This window comes from Trachypithecus francoisi, unplaced genomic scaffold (genome assembly GCF_009764315.1).
Source record: "Trachypithecus francoisi isolate TF-2019V2 unplaced genomic scaffold, Tfra_2.0 Lachesis_group15, whole genome shotgun sequence".
In the NCBI taxonomy this organism is placed as follows: Eukaryota; Metazoa; Chordata; class Mammalia; order Primates; family Cercopithecidae; genus Trachypithecus; species Trachypithecus francoisi.
In genome coordinates, this window is record NW_022681460.1 from 3314831 (window position 1) to 3332993 (window position 18163).

Below are 18163 nucleotides of genomic sequence, written 5' to 3' on the forward strand. Positions count from 1 at the left end.
GCGTGTGTGTGCGTGTGTGTGTGCGTGTGTGTGCGTGTGTGTGTGCGTGTGTGTGCGTGTGTGTGTGCGTGTGTGTGTGTGTGCGTGTGTTGTAATCACTGTGCTGTATCGGAACTATTCTAAGTCCTGGAAGTACCGATTTAAAAGTTCACACCATAAGTGCAGATAGGAAATGTCAGTACTTTTCTTAACCCACTGAGAAATATCTCCACTTACATTTGGAGGGTGTTCACATGGTTCCATGTGTCGTTACCTGTGTGTATAACTTTAATGATTCAAGCTGTTTAGACCCATGTGTGGGAAACAGAACCCAGACAAGGCAGTGGTAACACTGGCCACATTCACACTCTCTTAGGCTCAGTCTTTGAGCCACATGTGATCAAACTCCAAAGCTCAGTGTTCTATAAAGGCAGGCGGGTGCTGGGAGGCACTGACTACTTCAGCATGAGAATGCTGGTTCTTCCTTTGGGATAGAGCAGGGCAATGACATGGGACTGGGGCAGGAAAGTCCTGGGTAGAGAAGGGCAGGTCCCTGGCTAGGGCTCTACCCCCGGACCTGTGCCCATGGACCTAGGCATTTCTGCTTTCGTGCCCAAATGTTGCATTTCCCAAGACCACTCTGGCCTGCCACACTCCCATCTTGTGCCTATAAAAACCCCAAGACCCTAGCGGGCAGAGACACAAGTGGCTGGCATCGAGAGGAATACATTGGCAGATGCCAGCAAGCCATTGACTGGCTGAATGACACCGAGATTGGTCAGGGCAGTCAGAGGAGAGCACAGCCGCTGGGCTGCCCAACTCCAGGTGAAAACCGCCTTCCCATCCCATCTCCATCCTGGCTCCCCCTTCTGCTGAGAGCTACCATCACCCAATAAAAACCCTTGCACCCATCCTCCAAGCCCACGTGTGATCTGTTTTTTTCAAGTACCCCAAGGCAAGAACCCAGGATACAGAAAGCCCTCTGTCCTAGTGATAGGGCAGAGGGTCTAATTGAGCTGATAAACATAAGCCGCCTACAGACAGCTAAACTGAAAGAACGCCCTGTAACACACGTCCACGCGGGCTTCCACTGTAAACATTCACCCCAAGACACTGCCATGGGGTCGGAGCTGCACAGCCTGCCGGTCTCTACGCTCCCCTAGAGGTTTGAGCAGTGGGACACTGAGGCAGCGAGCCACACCCCCATCGCACACCCTGCGACGAGGACAAGGGAACTTTTCCCATTTCAACAGGTCTCTATCGCATTCTACACAGCTGTCCTAGCGGATGAGCACAAGGACACCAGGCCCCTGAGCTGGCTCTGGAGTCAGTCTGGGTTCAAATCCCAGCTCTGCGTTCTCCAGCCCTTGACTGTGATGGAGTTAGTAATAATATCCATTTCATAGGGTCGTTGTAGAGAGTAAGACGGTAAAGCTCCCTACCTAGCCCATGTAAAGTCCACAGTAAGGGTCTGCTGCTGTTGTCCTGAGGCATCATGAGATGTCTTAGAATTCTAGACGTGAGACACGCAGCATGGAGGCGGCTGTGCTTCTGTCTCCTGGAGCGCCAGCTGAGAGGTCTGATGTATCCAGTTCTTTAATCATTACTTATGGGAAATGGAGTTGATGGAAAGATAGGGAACCCCCCACCACCTGGAGCGTGAGTGATACCACATCACCCAGCAATAAAGCCCACATCTTTATGGGGACGCTATTTTTACATAATGCAAATGACACAAAAACACAAATGCACTTTTGGTAGCAGGGTGTGTGATTCTCGCCCTGCGTGTGGGCGCGCTGCAGGTTTCTTCCTGGCTTCCCACTGCTGCCTCTGCAGACCTCTCAGCTCTTCTCGCAGCTCCAGGTTCTGCTTCCTCAAAGCATCTATATGATTCTGGAGTTTTCTGTCAACATCAGCCCACAGAGATTCCTGTCTCCCGAGCTCTTGGTGGAGTCTGGTGATCTGCTGCTATAATGGCTGTTATTGGGAAGACAACAGCAGAAAACCTCTCAGACATCACAATGGGTGCATTTATCTGCAAAATACTCAAGCCCTCTCTGGTGTAAGACCAAAGTCTTTCTGGACAAAAAGACACCCGATGAGATAAACAGGACAACCGCAGTCTTTTTCCTTCTTTTCCTTTCTTTTTTTTTTTTTTGAGGCAGGGTCTCACTCAGTCACCCAGGCTGGAGTGCAGTGGCAGGATCTCGGCTCACTGACGCTTCAACTTCATGAGCTCAAGTGATTCTCTTGCCTCAGCCTCCCTAATAGATGGGACTACAGGCATGTGCCGCCACACTCGGTTAATTTTTGTATTTTTAGTAGACATGGGGTTTCAACATGTGGCCCAGACTGGTCTCAAACTCCTGGGCTCAAGCGATCCACCTGCCTCGGCCTCCCGAAGTGCTGGGATTACAGGCATGAGCTACCATGCCTGGCTATAGCTTTAGTCTTATTCAGTAGTGTTTATCATGTGTTAGTCTACATGATATAACCAGATATAGATGTTCAGTGAGTTATGATTCTTTGTTAAAACACTACTATGGCAATAAGAGGCTGGCATTCTTTTTCCTTCTTTTTTTTTTTTTTTTTTTTTAAGACATGGTCCTGCTCTGTCAACCATGCTGGAGTGCAGTGGCGTGATTTCAGCTTACTGCAAACTCCACGTCCCAGGTTCAAGCAATTCTTGTGCCTCAGCATCCTCAGTAGCTGGGATTACAGGTGCGCAGCACCACACCTGTCTAATTTTTGTATTTTTCGTAGAGATGAGGTTTTGCCATGTTGGCCAGGCTGGTCTTGACTGGACCATAGAACCTCCAGCCTGGTTCTGAGAATAAGTGGAATCGTGAGCCCTGCATTGTGTGGCCTTGACCACAGGGACCCGTGGCACTTTCATGAGAGCAAGCACTGTCCACCAGGGTCCGGTGAGGAAGGTGGTTGCTGGGATGATGTGAGGCATGTCAACCTTCTGATTTTCATTAATGAAGTTTTTAAAGCCTGGTGCCTTCTCCCGGATTAGAGGAGAAAACCTGGAATGTTAATTTTCTTTAACTTTTTAATTTATTTTCTTTAACTCCCCATCCTGCCTCCCATCCACTAAGAGAGAAGGTTGCAGAGGGGAAGAGAGCCACGTGCCCCTTGGAGAGGAAGTTCAGCATCCGTGTCCCGGAGTGGCTCATTCTTACAGGGGTCCGGCTAGGGAAAGTCCAGTGACAGCCCTCAGGGACAGGAATCAGGGTCCTGCCTGGTGGGACTAACTCTGTCTCCACAGAGGTCAGCTCACCGGCATCTCCCCAGCGTTGCCATCCTCCCTGGGGACCTCGGCTGCCGCAGCTGTCTTCTCCATGGCAGTCCCAGCTCCTGGGCATGGGTCTTCTGGGTGGGTGCCCTCCGTGGGCTCCCCAGCCTCGAGCTGACCCTCCAGCATCCTGGTTGGGAAGGGAAGAGCTACGGCGACATCTGAATGCAGCCCCCCCTCACCCACTCAGTGTGGGCTGAAGGCCCCAGCCTCAACCTAAGGGCAAGCAGGAACAACAGCTGCTCTTCTCTCCTGGGGTCCTGTGCACATTCCCAAGCCGGAAGCTGACCAGGTGAAAGGACACCACGGATGGAGGGACTGAGCCGTCCACACCTGGCTCTCCACCATCCTCCATGGAAAACACTTCAGTTCCTAGAAGATCAGCCTGACACCTAACACACTCTCACCATCCACAGACGGAGGGACTGAGCCGTCCACACCTGGCTCTCCACCATCCTCTGTGGAAAATGCTTTAGATCTTAGATCAGCCTGACACCTAATGCACTCTGGTCATCCAGAGAAGGGTGTGAGCGGAGTGTGAGCTGGTGTGAGTGGGATGTGAGTGGGGTGCGAGTGGGTGTGAGTGAGATGTGAGTGGGATGTGAGTGGGGTGTGAGTGGGGTGTGAGCTGGTGTGAGTGGGATGTGAGTGGGATGCGAGTGGGTGTGAGTGGGATGTGAGTGGGGTGTGAGTGGGGTGTGAGTGGGGTGTGAGCTGGTGTGAGTGGGATGTGAGTGGGGTGTGAGTGGGTGTGAGTGGGATGTGAGTGGGATGTGAGTGGGGTGTGAGCAAGTGTGAGGGGAATGTGAATGGTGTGAGCGGATGTGAGCAGGATGGTCTCGGGGTATGAGTGGGATGTGAGTGGAATGGTCACGGGTGTGAGTGGGATGTGAGTGGAATGGTTGTGGGTGTGAGTGGGATATGAGTGGAATGGTCGTGGGTGTGAGTGGGATATGAGTGGAATGGTCGTGGGTGTGAGTGGGATATGAGTGGAATGGTCGTGGGTGTGAGTGGGATGTGAGTGAGTGTGAGGGGAATGTGAATGGTGTGAGCGGATGTGAGCAGGATGGTGTCAGGGTATGAGTGGGATGTGAGTGGAATGGTCACGGGTGTGAGTGGGATATGAGTGGGGTGTGAGCAGGTGTGAGTGGGATGTGAGTGGGGTGTGAGCGGGTGTGAGTGGGATGTGAGTGGAATGGTCACGGGTGTGAGTGGGATGTGAGTGGGGTGTGAGCGGCTGTGAGTGGGATGTGAGTGGGGTGTGAGCGGGTGTGAGTGGGATGTGAGTGGAATGGTCACGGGTGTTAGTGGGATGTGAGTGGGGTGTGAGCGGGTGTGAGTGGGATGTGAGTGGAATGGTCACGGGTGTGAGTGGGGTGTGAGTGGGTGTGAGTGGGATGTGAGTGGAATGGTCACGGGTGTGAGTGGGATGTGAGTGGGGTGTGAGCGGCTGTGAGTGGGATGTGAGTGGGGTGTGAGCGGGTGTGAGTGGGATGTGAGTGGAATGGTCACGGGTGTGAGTGGGGTGTGAGTGGGTGTGAGTGGAATGTGAATGGGTGTGAGCAGAGGTGAGTGGAATGGTCGCGAGTGTGAGCGGGATGTGAGTGGATGGTCACGTGCAACCCTGAGGAAATTCTCAGCCCTTTAACCGGCACCACCGGATCAGCACCCACTGGAGGGCACAGACAGACCCACCACTGTGTTGGGTCTGAGTCTTGAACCATCAGGACGTCTTTTGTGAATTCATGGTGAAGACACGGAAAGGAAACTCCTTTTTATAGGTACAGCATTTATGCCAGTTCTAGGAAGCTCACAGCAATCAGAAAACTAAAACAAAAGAGAAAACGCAAAGCTTCCTGCAAACCTGCAGGGTCCTCTCTGAAAACCGCCCCCACCCCTGCCTCACCCTCTCGGTTTTAGGAAGCGAGTGGCCCCCGACGAAACCCCTGCTGTTTATTCATAAACTTATCACTGTATACAAACCTGAGAACGAACAGTTTAACCACAGTGATCGCAGAAATGCTGTTTAAAAGAGAGTCTCCTGATGGAAGCGAATCGAAGGTCAAGAGCGGATCCACTCCATCCCTGATGGAGCAAATCGAAGAGTAAGCGGATCCCTGGCCGTTCCCTCCCCGCGGGGATTGGGACAGTGTCTGCGGAAGTGGGCGGGGATCCCCGGTTCTCACAGCCCTGAGAAAGCTCCTTCTTCCCCGCTCCTCCGAGGGGATACACCAGTGTCCTCGGCCCCAAACTCGTGACCCCCTCAGTCCGGGGAAGACCCTTCCCTCAGCCCCAACACCAGACCTCATCACCTCACCTGATCCCCGCCAGTCACTTCTGCGGGGACCAGATCATCTGGGCCGTGTCTCCACAGTTGTCCCCAAGTCCTCCCGCCTCATCTCCAGAGACCAGGGAGCAGCAGACGGTTCCAACGGACTTTCTGTCTTAAAGGGGCATGAGCGTCTCACTCAGTGTCACCACTGGACCAGCTCAGATAATAATTAAACATCCCAAACCTGCAATTCGAACAAAGAAGCTCGTCAGTGGAGTCCATCCGTCCACAAAGGACATTGGAGAGAGTCAAACTGCTCCTTCTCATTGACAAAAACCATGTGTTTAATGTCAGGTCTTCAATACACAATGTCCAAAGGACATTGGAGAGAGTCAAACTGCTCCTTCTCATTGACAAAAACCATGTGTTTAATGTCAGGTCTTCAATACACAATGTGTAGTAAGAGCTCATTTCTCTGAGCATACGTTCTTGAAGAAACATAAACTTTCTTTGAATATCAAACTATTTACTAGAAAAAAATTTTTATGAAGGTAAAATACTATATGTGAGTTTAAATAGAAGACAGGATTCAAATTTTTATCATTACACAAAATGCATCTCCATCTGAATTGTAGTGTGATTTTTGTGATAGAGAAGAGAATAAGGAGTAAGCGAGAGTCTACGTTCCTGTTAAGCCCTGGCCGTCCTTCTCATCCGCGTGCTGCCTGTGGAAAACACACCTGGGGCTCCCCTGAGCCTGCTCGTGCTGCGTGTCACCCGGATAGTTCTGCAAGCGACTGGCGTGCAATAGGCAGTCAACACCGACATCGTGAATGAACGAAGAAACTACCACAAAGAGGAAACAGAGGCGCTTTTGTCCCTGCGCGTCATTCTAACTGTGGGAGTGTGTGTCCTGAGCTGTGTGAGCGGTTGTGTGTGTGTCCTGAGCTGTGTGAGGATTGTGTGTGGGTCCTGAGCTGTGTGAGGATTGTGTGTGTGTCCTGAGCTGTGTGAGCGGTTGTGTGTGGGTCTCTGAGGTGTGTGAGGTTATCTATGTGTCCTGAGGTGTGTGAGGTGTGTGTCCTGAGGTATGTGAGGGGTTGTGTGTGTCCTGAGATGTGTGATGGTTGTGTTAGTTTCTGTGCTCCTCTCAGGTGCTGCACTGGCTGGTTTTAAACTTCTGGACTCAAGCGATCCACCTACCTCAGCCTCTTAAAGTGCTGGGATTACACACTCTTTAAGCATGTTCTTTGTACAATATTTTGTAGAGGTTGAGAATAAGGAAAGACATTGCCCCTTTAAGCAAACTGGTAAGGCAACATACAAAAACTACTCAATCCTCAATAGTGAGAACTTCCATTAATTACATTCTAAGGTTTTTTGTTTAAAATGAATTGGGGGAGTACATTATGCCCTTCAGGGTAATGAACAGAGAAAAATGTCCAATGATTGCTAGCCATCCCGATAATGTATTTACCCTATGTTGTGTTGTTTTGTTTTTGTAGTAGGACCCAAGTGATTAGAAAGGATATCACATAGTCAGTGACCGGCTGAGACTGCGTGTGGACAGGGGAAGAAGCTAACTTACACCAAAAGAGACCTGGGGTCAGGAGACATTTCTAGATAAGCCCCTCAGCCAGGTAACATCAACCCATGGCTTCCAATACCAATCTGAAGAGGCCACAGAGGAGAGAGAATCCTGAGAAGGTTTTTCATATCTGAAAGTTCTTGTATTACAAGAAGTGAAAAGTTTCTTGATATGTGTGTGAAGGCCAAGATTGAGACACTGGTGCTGAGGGTGGGATGATACCACATTGAGGCTGGGAGTTTTACTTCTTTTAAATCTTTCTGTAGGTATACCTCTGTGGAGCCCTACCACTTCTAAACCATAGTTACAAGGCCAATAAATACATAGAACAATGTTCCTACTGCTAGTGGGCCTCATGCTCTTCCTAATAGCTCTATCCAAACCCTTGATTGCACACGACCTTGTGTCCATATCATGCTACCTGATTATTCATCATTTTTCCTGGATCTGCTTGATGTGAAATGTGGATACAGCTATGTTTGACGAAACATGTTATAGGAAAAGAAATTCCGACTTCGGAATCTGAGGATTTGTATAATTTGGTCTTTACACAAAAGAATTATGTAATTTTGGGCAAGTCCCTTAATACAGTATTTGAACTCAATTTTATTGCCCCTTCTAGGTCTAAACTCTCAGCTGTGAGTAGTAATTTGTGGCATGATGGTGAGGTGAAATGACAGAGGCTCATGGCACGTCATTGCAGAATATCCATTAGACTTTCACAAGTCACTGTCATGGATTTCAGGATCTGACTGCTTGTCATAATGGGAGACCTCAGGATCTGACTGCTCATTACCATGTGAGACCTCAGGATCTGACGGTTCATCATCACGGGAGACGTCAGGATCTGACGGTTTGTCAGCATGGGAGATGTCAGGATCTGACTGCTCGTCACCACGGGAGACCTCAGGATCTGACTGCTTGTCACCATGGGAGACGTCAGGATCTGACTGCTTGTCACCATGGGAGACGTCAGGATCTGACTGCTTGTCTTCATGGGAGACGTCAGGATGTGACTGCTTGTCTTCATGGGAGACGTCAGGTACAGCTTAACAATTAGCTAAGGGGCTCATCTTACAGATACCTCTAATTACTGCTTTAGCTAAAAGCCCCCATGAGGGACACAGGTTTACTCCATCATATGAACCCATGGTAAATATTCTGTGATCTGATACTTATCCAGTCAGAGCTCTGTTAGACATAACTAAATAGTTGCCAGAAAAATGAAAATAATACTCATAATATTAGTCTTGAAATACTACAAAATCATGGGACTTTTGAGTCATCAGTGAAGGTAAAAGCTCAGTGCAACATGTTTCTATTCTGTTCCTTGTTATTTTATAATTCATTAACTGTAAACTAATCAACAATCTCCAGCGCCTAGCACCGTGCAGGCCATTGCAAGACTTAAAGACGAGTATGGCATGTGGTCCCGGGTGCCTGAGCAGTCAGGGCATAGTGAGAGAGATGAAGAGATTGCACTAGGACAATTAGCATCTAGATATTAGTAGCATGGTGCTGAGCAGAGCATTTCACACAAGAGGGGACACCTTTCCAGGTCTTGAGCTGAGGCAGCTTTCTGTAGGATCAGAGAGAGAGAAGGGATATTTCCAAAGGAAGGTGGTCAACCAAAGCCCAGGAGGAAGCAGTGGGCGCCTCCTCACCTGTGTTTCTGCACCTGTGCTTCCTCACCTGTGCCTCCTCACCTGTGCCTCCTCACCTGTGCCTGCTCACCTGTGCCTGCTCACCTGCGCCTCCTCACCTGTGCCCCCTCACCTGTGCCTGCTCACCTGTGCCTCCTCACCTGCACCTCCTCACCTGTACTTCCTCATCTGTGCCTCCTCACCTGTGCCTCCTCACCTGTGCCTCCTCACCTGTGCCTGCTCACCTGCGCCTCCTCACCTGTGCCTCCTCACCTGCGTCTCCTCACCTGTGCCTCCTCACCTGCACCTCCTCACCTGTACTTCCTCATCTGTGCCTCCTCACCTGTGCTTCCTCACCTGCGCCTCCTCACCTGTACTTCCTCATCTGCGCCTCCTCACCTGTGCCTCCTCACCTGCGTCTCCTCACCTGTGCCTCCTCACCTGTGCCACCTGACCTGCAAGAAAGAAAGAAAAAGAAAGAAAGAAAGAAAGAAAGAAAGAAAGAAAGAAAGAAAGAAAGAAAGAAAGAAAGAAAGAAAGAAAGAAGGAAAGAAAGAAAAGAAGGGAAAGAAAGAAAGAGGAAGGAAATGAAGATGGGTGCAGAGAGGTTTGAGAAGGTCTCCACTTCTGCCTTAAGAGAGGAAGGGACCAGGAGTGGAGGAGCTCTCAGCCTCAGAAAAGGCAAGAAAGCAGAGCCCACTTCCAGCCTCTGGAACAAATGAGCCTGCCAAGGCCTGATCTGTAGCTCCACGAGACTCAGCCAGGATTCTGACACACAGAACTGTAAGAGAACATGTGATTGTTGTTTTAAACCACTAAGTTTCAGTACTTTGTTACTGCAGAAACTCTTTTTGAATGTACATTCCTAGGCCTTAGCCACATAAATTCTGATTCAATAGTTCTGGGCTGAGAATATGAATTTGTAATAAGTGCACCAAGTTACTCTGACCAGGTGCCAAGAATGACACTTTAAGAAAACATGGCTGATGGTAAGCAACAGAAATATGAAGAAAGAGCCACCACTACTAACTCTAGGCGGACAGAAATGGAGGTTCCGGAGACCGATGAGGCTCTGATGATGAAGGAGCACCTGGGCCAGGATGGGTCTCACGTTTCCAGCCAGGGAGGAAGGAGGAGGCTGAGTGGCTGCACAGAGGAGAGGCCCGCAGAGGGGAGAGTCTCCTCTTGGTCGCACTGGGTCTGCAGCATGGCTGACCAGGTGCCCTAGTACAGGAGGCATCCGAAACGGTAGGCTCGAAGCTAAGCTACAAGCAGGATACTGAAGATACAGAGTCAGAGCTCACTGCACAAGTTTGATAATCGAGGGGAAGAAATTAGATCGGGTTATTGGAGTTACAAGGAGAGAGGGACAGGGCAAGGATCTGCCCACAGGGAACCATAGACCTGGAGGAGGAGAGAGGGCTGGCCAACAAAACAGCAGATAAGAAGAATCAGGGCCATGCGGGCCCTGAGGGCACCAGGCATTGCAGGAGAGTATTGTCCACAGCATCGGATGCAGCCGAGAATTCTAGGAAGATGCAAGGAGAAAAAAGACATGAATCAAGGGAATTTGATCAAAGTCAAAGCAATAAATCTCCACAGGGTTGTTTTCTTCATCTATTAAGTGAGAGATTTCAGTTAATTTCTGAGACCTCATTTAGTTCCAAAAAGCTGTGATTCTATGATTTAATAGATCATTTGTAGTTAAGGATGACCACTGAGGAAAAAACACTGAAAATAATATATAGTGATTGTGCCTTATAATCTCCTCAATAAGAACAATTTCATAAATCAGATCATAACATTTTTCAAATGCACTGGAGAATGTCTAGTTTACTGTAGCCAAAATGTTGTATTTTAGGGCACAATATAAAATGCTCTCTTGACTCCCCCACCCCATGGAAGATCTCAGGTTGAGGGGCCCTGCTGGCCCCACATGAGGTCCTCTGTGAGCACCAGCTCCTTTTCTCCTCTCCTTTCCTCTGTCATAGTGAAGCTCTCTATTGTGGGAGTTGGCCATATTAGGGGCAGACTCTCCTCCCCCAGACGTCACTCTCTGCCATCTGAGTATCAAGTCAGAGTCTCCTTCTCCCTGAGTCTCCCAAACTGTGGGGACTTATGTGCGAGTGTCATTTCAGTTCTTGTATGACTGTAGATAGTGAAAATGAATATTTGATTGATAAAATCTGATTGTCTTTAAAAATTGTCCTGACCTCCAAGCCCTGGGGCTCCTCCTGACCCCTGTGGGAACCCACCACTTAACCATGCAAGGGCCTGACTCATCAAGTGTCACAGCTTGGGGAAGAAACGCCAGCCGTGAGCCAGAGAAACAAAAATGAGGGCCTGTCCCAAAAATGCAGGATCCAAGGTCCTCGAGCTGGATGGAAATCAGGCAGCACTTCTCGGAACCCAGGCTCACAGAAAGTCAGTTTCAATTAGAATTTAAAACATCCCTCTTCATGCCACAACTCTTCAGGCCACTGACAAGGTGACAGGACCACATTTTGTACAGGATACAAACATATTCCCCACGGGTGGACAAAGTGACCCCATAGCCCGTCTACACCAAGGAGCTCCACCTGTGCCCTGTGTAGTTGGACGCAATTTTCTATTGTCAGAGAATCCATCTTAAGTTGTTCCTCAGCAAATTCTTCCAAAGTACTGTTTTCTTTCCTCAATTCCTGGTCTAGCAAGTGTAGAAAGAAAAGAAAAGGAATGTAAAATATTCTTGGTTGACTTTACACTTAATTATTTAAAAGCAAACAGAAAAAATTAAAATCAAACACATGCAAAAAATTCTTCTAGAGCCTTTCACACACAATTCCAGTAATTGAAATCTTTCATAAAGCAAAGCTAATTAAATAAACAAAGATGTGGCTGAATGGATATGCATTATACTGTGCTTATGGTACTAAATTTTTCATGTTCTAAATATTTCAAATAACAATACGATAAGTTACGTAAGATTACAGATTAAATGGAGGGGAAAAAGTCACAATGCAAATTATGTGTGCAGTAGCACCCAATTTGCTTCTTTATATAAAATACTAGGAGGAAATTTACTAAAATCTTAGCAAGAAGCTATCTCTAGGTAGTGGGATTACAAATGATTATTATTTTTTCTATGTCACTTTACACTTTCCTATATTTTCTATAACAGAATACATTACCTTGATAACAAGAAACCAATTATAAATTTTAAAATTAACTTACAGAATGGTGAGTTTAAACATGAGAAAGAACTGCTGTGATGGAATCCTCAGCCCATGAGATCGAGTGCATAGGAATTGTGCCATGTGATGAATTATGTTCCTGTGGGAGCACACTCTCTGGGAAAGGGAAGCTATGAGTTCTTTGCAATGTCAGACATCATTGCTGTGTTAGTCCATTCTCTCATTGCTATAAATAACTACCTGAAACTGGGTAATTTATAAAGAAAAGAGGTTTAATTGTCTCACAGTTCCACAGACTGCACAGGAAGCATGGCAGCAGGGAGGCCTCAGGAAACTTACAGTTATAGTGGAACGTGAAGGGGAAGCAGGCACAACTTACATGGCCAGAGCAGGAGGAAGAGAGAGAAAGGGGAGGGGCCACACACTTTCCATCAATTAGATCTCGTGAGAACTCATTCACTATCACGAGGAGGGGGAGGGGCTACACACTTTCAAACAATTAGATCTCCTGAGAACTCACTCACTATCATGAGAACAGCACCAAAGGGGAAATCTGCGCCCATGATCCAATCACCTCCCACTAGGCCCCCTCCTCCAACATTGAGGGTTACAATGCGACATGAGATTTGGGAGGGAACACAAATCCAAACCATATCATTGCTAACCCCCTGCTCACCTCTCTTCCAGGTTCTGAGTTCCTGAATGTATCTCCGTCTGCAGGAGAGAGGGGGCTCTGGTTCTGACTTGGCTTCCTCCTTTCTTTGCTGGTGGAAGCTGGGTTTTGATGAGTAACTTCCTCTGGCACACTAAGGTCTACTCACAGCAAATGTAAAGTCCTGGAGGTCGATGGCCTTGATGACTGCCTTTCCTGACCTTGTACTGTTTCTAGTGTTTAATTTAATACAAAGCAAAACAATTTTGATGATGGCCTCTGGCTGAATGCTGGAACCCACCATGCGCAGGAATTCATGACCGAGTGACAGCGGGGGCACTTCCCTCATCACACATGATGCACAGGCCACCCAGCAAGGCACCTCATCTCCAGGTTGACAGTTCCTGGCTGACTCGGGTCTGCCACCTGGAAGAGCATCTGTAATTCTGTATTGTGGAACAGAAAACAATATGCAGAATACATTCTTTAAAACAAGTACAATGCACGTGGAGGCACCTTTATCATATTCTACCTTCTCAACTTTGCTTTTTTCTTCTCTTCCATGGATCTTCCTATTTCTGCGTCATGAGGACAGTGTTTTAATTTTTATAACCAAAGAGTACAATTTAGTATCTCATTTTAAATTATGGTGGTCCATACTTCTACTTCTTCTTCCAAAATACAATTACAGAAATTTCTTCAAGTTCTAAGAAAACACTGTGTCTTTCCCTTCCCCAGTGTGTTCCCTATACCCATAGGAGTCCTTCAAATACTGCCTAAGTGTAGCAGGGTGAGCCACAGACAAAACTCCTCAGACACCGAGTTAAAGAAGAAAGGGGTTTATTCTTCCAGGGGCATCGGCGAGACTCCTGTCTCAAGAGCCGAGCTCCGTGAGGGGGCAATTCCTGTCCCTTTTAAGGGCTTACAACTCAAAGGGGGTGCATGTGAGAGGGTCGTGATTGATCATAGACCAGTCAGCTTCCTGGTGTGACTGGAGCAGGACTTGTCGTCCTGCTCAGAGTCCCTTTGCAGGGATTGTCCGGGCTCGGTTTTGCCTCCCAGGTTTCATTGGCTGCAGGTTCCACACAGCTGTGGTGGATCCAGGCTGGGATTCCTTCTACCTTTACAACCATGGGTGTGCTCAGGATGATGGTCTGAGGTCCTTTCCACCATGGCCACAAAGGGGCTACGTTCCAGTCCATGATCCACACGCCATCACCTGGAGAGAAAGGGTGAACTGGGGAGAATAAGCTAATGGGACACCTCTCATTTACCCAAGTTGAGATTGTTTGGGTAATTTTTCCTAAAGCCTGTAGCTGTCACTGTAATTCAAGTTCACCTAACTCTCGGGGAGTGCCTGGAAGCTCCCGTAGTACAGGAGGAGGCCTATGATACAGTATTTCCTAAGGGGAGTATCCTGTTTTCTTAGAAGGAGTGCATCTAAATTTAAACAATACCATAGGAAGGGCCTATATCCACTTTAATCCTGTTTCCTGACATACTTTCCCTAAACTATTTTTGACAGGCCGCTCCACCTTTCCGGAACTCTGAGGTCGGTAGGCAGCACGTAGCTTCCAAGTGATTCCTAATGCCTCTGCTGTCTTCCGTACCAAGTCAGCCACAAACGCCGGCCCGTTATCTGAGCCGATTCGTAAGGGCAGTCCAACCCTAGCAATAAGATCTCGGAGAAGCACACAGGTTACCTCGTAGGCCTTTTCAGTTCGTGTTGGATAAGCCTCCACCCACCCAGAGTAAGTACACACAAGAACCAGCACATACTTGTTACCTCTACACTTCAGCATTTCTGGGAAATTCACCTGAAGATCCTCAAAAGGAGCCACTCCATACGCTTGTATGCCAGGCAGAACAGTGGGGCCTTGCCTCGCATTGTGCTGTCGGCAAGCAACCCACCGTTGTGCTACTGCTTTGGCAAGGGCTGGCAAGTGTGAGACGTAGAAGTACCGGCCTAACAATTTTTCAAGTGATTCTTGACCCAGATGAGTGGTTTCGTGCATGGCCAATACGATTGTGGCTCCCAGCAACTGCAGCACAGCTACCCTCCCATCTGGCAGTCTGATCCATCCTCCTTTTACTACTTGCCCCCTTCTGCATGGAAGAAGTCTTTTTCTTCCTTAGAATAGGTAGGTACCAGGTCAGGTGTTTGAGGGACTAAGTGGGCTACTACCGATGCCTGGTAAGGGATAGATGCTGCTTTTCCAGCTTCTGAATCAGCTCAAGAGTTTCCTAAGGCCACTGAGGTGGAGGCTCGCTGGTGTCCCCTGCAGTGCATGACTGCCACCCTCTGAGGTTTCCACACTGCATCTAATAATTGTAGAATTTCTTGTTGATGTTTTATGTCCTTTCCCACAGAGTTTAACAGACCCTTTTCCTTATATAATGCTCCATGCACTTGGAGGGTTAGAAAGGCATATCGAGAGTCAGTGTAGATGTTTACAGTCTCTTCACTGAGTTCTAGAGCCCGAGTTAAAGCAATGAGCTCAGCCTTCTGGACTGAAGTGCCCTGTGGCAACGGTTTGGCTTTAATGACAGCATCCAAAGTTACCGCTGCACATCCTGCACATCTTTCTTCTTGCGGGTTAATGAAGCTGCTCCCGTCCACGTATAACTCCTAGTCTACTGATGCCCATGGCTGGTCCTGAAGGTCAGGTCTGCTAGAATAGACTGAGTCCAACACCTCTACACAGTTATGCTCGACCGGGCTCTCTGATACTGGGAGCATGGTGGCGGGATTTAGGGTGTGACAGACTTCAATAGTTATGCAGGAATTTTCACATAGCAAGCTTTGGTACTTGGTTAATCTAGCATTTGTTAAACAGTGATGTCCTTTGGTAGTCATCAAAGTGACCACAGCATGGGGGGTCTTTATATTCAGGTTTTACCTAAGGGTTAGTTTATCTGCTTCTTGTGCTAACAGGGCCGTTGCTGCTAGGGCCCTTACACCTGGGGGCCAGCCTTTGGAAACCCTGTCTAGTTGTTTTGAGAGATAGGCCACTGGCCTTGGCCAGGGCCCCCACAGTCTGGGTTAAAACTCCAACTGCCATTTTTTCTCTTTCTGACACATAGAGTGTAAAGGGCTGTGTCAAATCTGGTAGTCCTAGGGCTGGGGCCAACGTAAGTTTTTCCTTTAACTTACAAAAGGCTTGCTGTTGTAGAGGCCCACATTCAAAAGACTCCTGGTCACACACACCCCCCCCAACCCCCCCACCCCCCCGCCTTTTGTAACCTATAGAAAGGTTTGGCTACTACTGCAAAGTTTGGAATCCATCTTCTGCAAAACTCCACAGCTCCTAGGAATTCCCTTACTTGGTTTCTAGGTTCTGGTAGGCTGCAGATGACCTGCTTTCTTTCTGACCCCAGGTTGTGCTCCCCTTTCCTAATAGTGAATCCCAGGTAGCATACCTGCTGTCTGCAGATCTGAGCTTTCTTCTTGGACACCTTATACCCACAGTCCTCCAGGTGCCAAAGCAGGGCATCTGCCCCTTTTGTGCACCCAAATGCCATGTGGTGTCCCAGCAGAAGGTGTCCACGTACAGAAGCAAGAAGCAGCCTAGGTTTTTAGCAGGAAACTTTTGCAGGTCTTGAGCCAGGGCCTCCTGGAAAACAGTAGGGGAGTTCTTGGACCCTTGGGGAAGCCAGGTCTAAGTGTACTGAGTAGTAACACCTGACTCCGGATCTTCCCACTGAAAGGCAAACAGCTTCTGGCTCTCAGGAGCTACTCTGATGCTAAAGAAGGCATCTTTTAAGTCCAGACAGGTAAACCAGCTGTCCTCAGCTGGCAGCAGCCCTAACAATGTGTAAGAGTTAGGAACTGTTGGGCACAGAGTCACTGTAGCTTGGTTGTCCAAGCGCAACTCCTGTACTGGTTGGTAGTCCTTGGTCCCTGGCTTAGGGACAGGCAGGAGGGGGATGTTCCATGGAGACTGGCAAGGAGCTATAATTCCATAGGCTTTCAAGTGCCTGAGATGAACCTGGATTCCTTTGAGAGCTTCTTTGGGAATCAGATACTGCTTTTGTCTAACTGGTTAGGCCCCAGGCTTAACTTCTATGAGTATGGGGACTTGGTTGAAAGCCTGTCCCGGAGGATTATCCTCTACCCATACACAGGGCCATCGCTTAGCTAGAGGTGGTTTTATTTATTGGCCTGACTCCATTAGAAAAGTCTTCATTCTTCTCCCTGGGGAACCATAAGGGCGTTGATAACTCCTGTTCCCGGTAACTTTAGCTTTAAAGAGCCCTATTTAGTAAAGGAGATGGTGGCTCTCAGCTTGCTAAGCAAGTCTCTTCCCAGCAAGGGCAAGGGACAGCCAGGCATGTACAAGAACTGGTGAACTGTCTCATGTCCCCCTACCGAGCAGGTCCGTGGTAGACAGAAAGCCTGCTTAGTGGAAACTCCTGTTGCTCCAATTATACCAATGGTTTTCTTGGATAAGCGGTGATCGGGGTGGTCACTGCTGAATGTTCAGCACCAATATGGACCAAAAACTTAATGTCCTTGCCCCCAGTTGTAATCCTGACCATGGGCTCCTTGGAGGCACTTGAGCCTGGTCCCTTTCAGTCCAATAGCCTTTCAGCCAGATTGAACAAAGCTCCCTCATCTTTATCTGAGGTCTTTTGTTCTGAACCACCTTGGTTTTCCTTCAGTTGGGGACAATTATCTTTCCAATGTCCTATTTACTTACAATAGATACATTGGTTACGTTGCGAGCGTGGGCGATTAGACTGGGTATTCTTCCCTGAACCCCCCTTTCCCTCACCTTTTGGGGGAATTCCCTTAACTGCTGCTGCCTGTCCTCTTAACCACTGTGGGGGGTCTGAAACTAGCTGTAACCAAGAATCTACATATGAGAACTGATCTGGGTACCCTGACTTACAGGTTACCTTGTGCCATACCTTTGAGACAAGGACCTGTCCAGGCTTCCTTCTGATGGCCAACCCACCTCTAATGCCAGCCAGTCTACCTCACACAAAGTTCTAAGTTTTCCTGGTGTCATGGTGACTCCACAGTCTCCCTTAAATCCCTTTTTGAAAATTTTCAACATAGTTCCAAGTGAGGTGGGCTTACTTTGTGCCTGACCCATGTTTCCTCGAGACAAAACACCACTGTCACACCACATGCACACCACAAAACAAAGAATGGGTAAAAGGGGCACACACACTTTTATAGTTTACACCAAACCAGAATCAAAACCAAAATCAGAGTATCAAGAAATCTAAGCCAGCTCAAAACCAAAACCAAAGTATCAGGCAATCCAAGTCAAGTCAAAAACAAAAACCAAAGTGCCAGTACAGGCAGGCTGTGGGTGATCAGGCCACACTTCCACTCAAATGGAGTAGGTAAGTTCCCAAGACCAGTCCCGTCAAGCAATTCAAACCAAGTCAAAACCAGAACCAAAACCAAATCCAAAGTACCAATAAAGACATGCCGTGGGTGGTCAGGCCACGCTTCCACTCAAATGGAGTGAGCAAGTTCCCAAGACCAGTCCTGTCAAGCAATTTAAACCAAGTCAAAACCAAAACCAAATTCAAAGTGCCGATAA

The 18163-nt window shown here is 48.2% G+C and overlaps 1 protein-coding gene across 1 annotated transcript; it reads right to left on the reverse strand.

The window, feature by feature from the left end:
- Positions 1 to 1559: 1559 nt before the first annotated feature.
- On the reverse strand, positions 1560 to 5882 carry LOC117096880 (T-complex protein 10A homolog). The gene is given in 3 exon segments (XM_033234230.1): positions 1560 to 1956; positions 3263 to 3407; positions 5595 to 5882. Coding segments are annotated over 2 exon segments (405 nt in total). The 5' UTR covers position 3407; positions 5595 to 5882; the 3' UTR covers positions 1560 to 1695.
- Positions 5883 to 18163: the final 12281 nt, after the last annotated feature.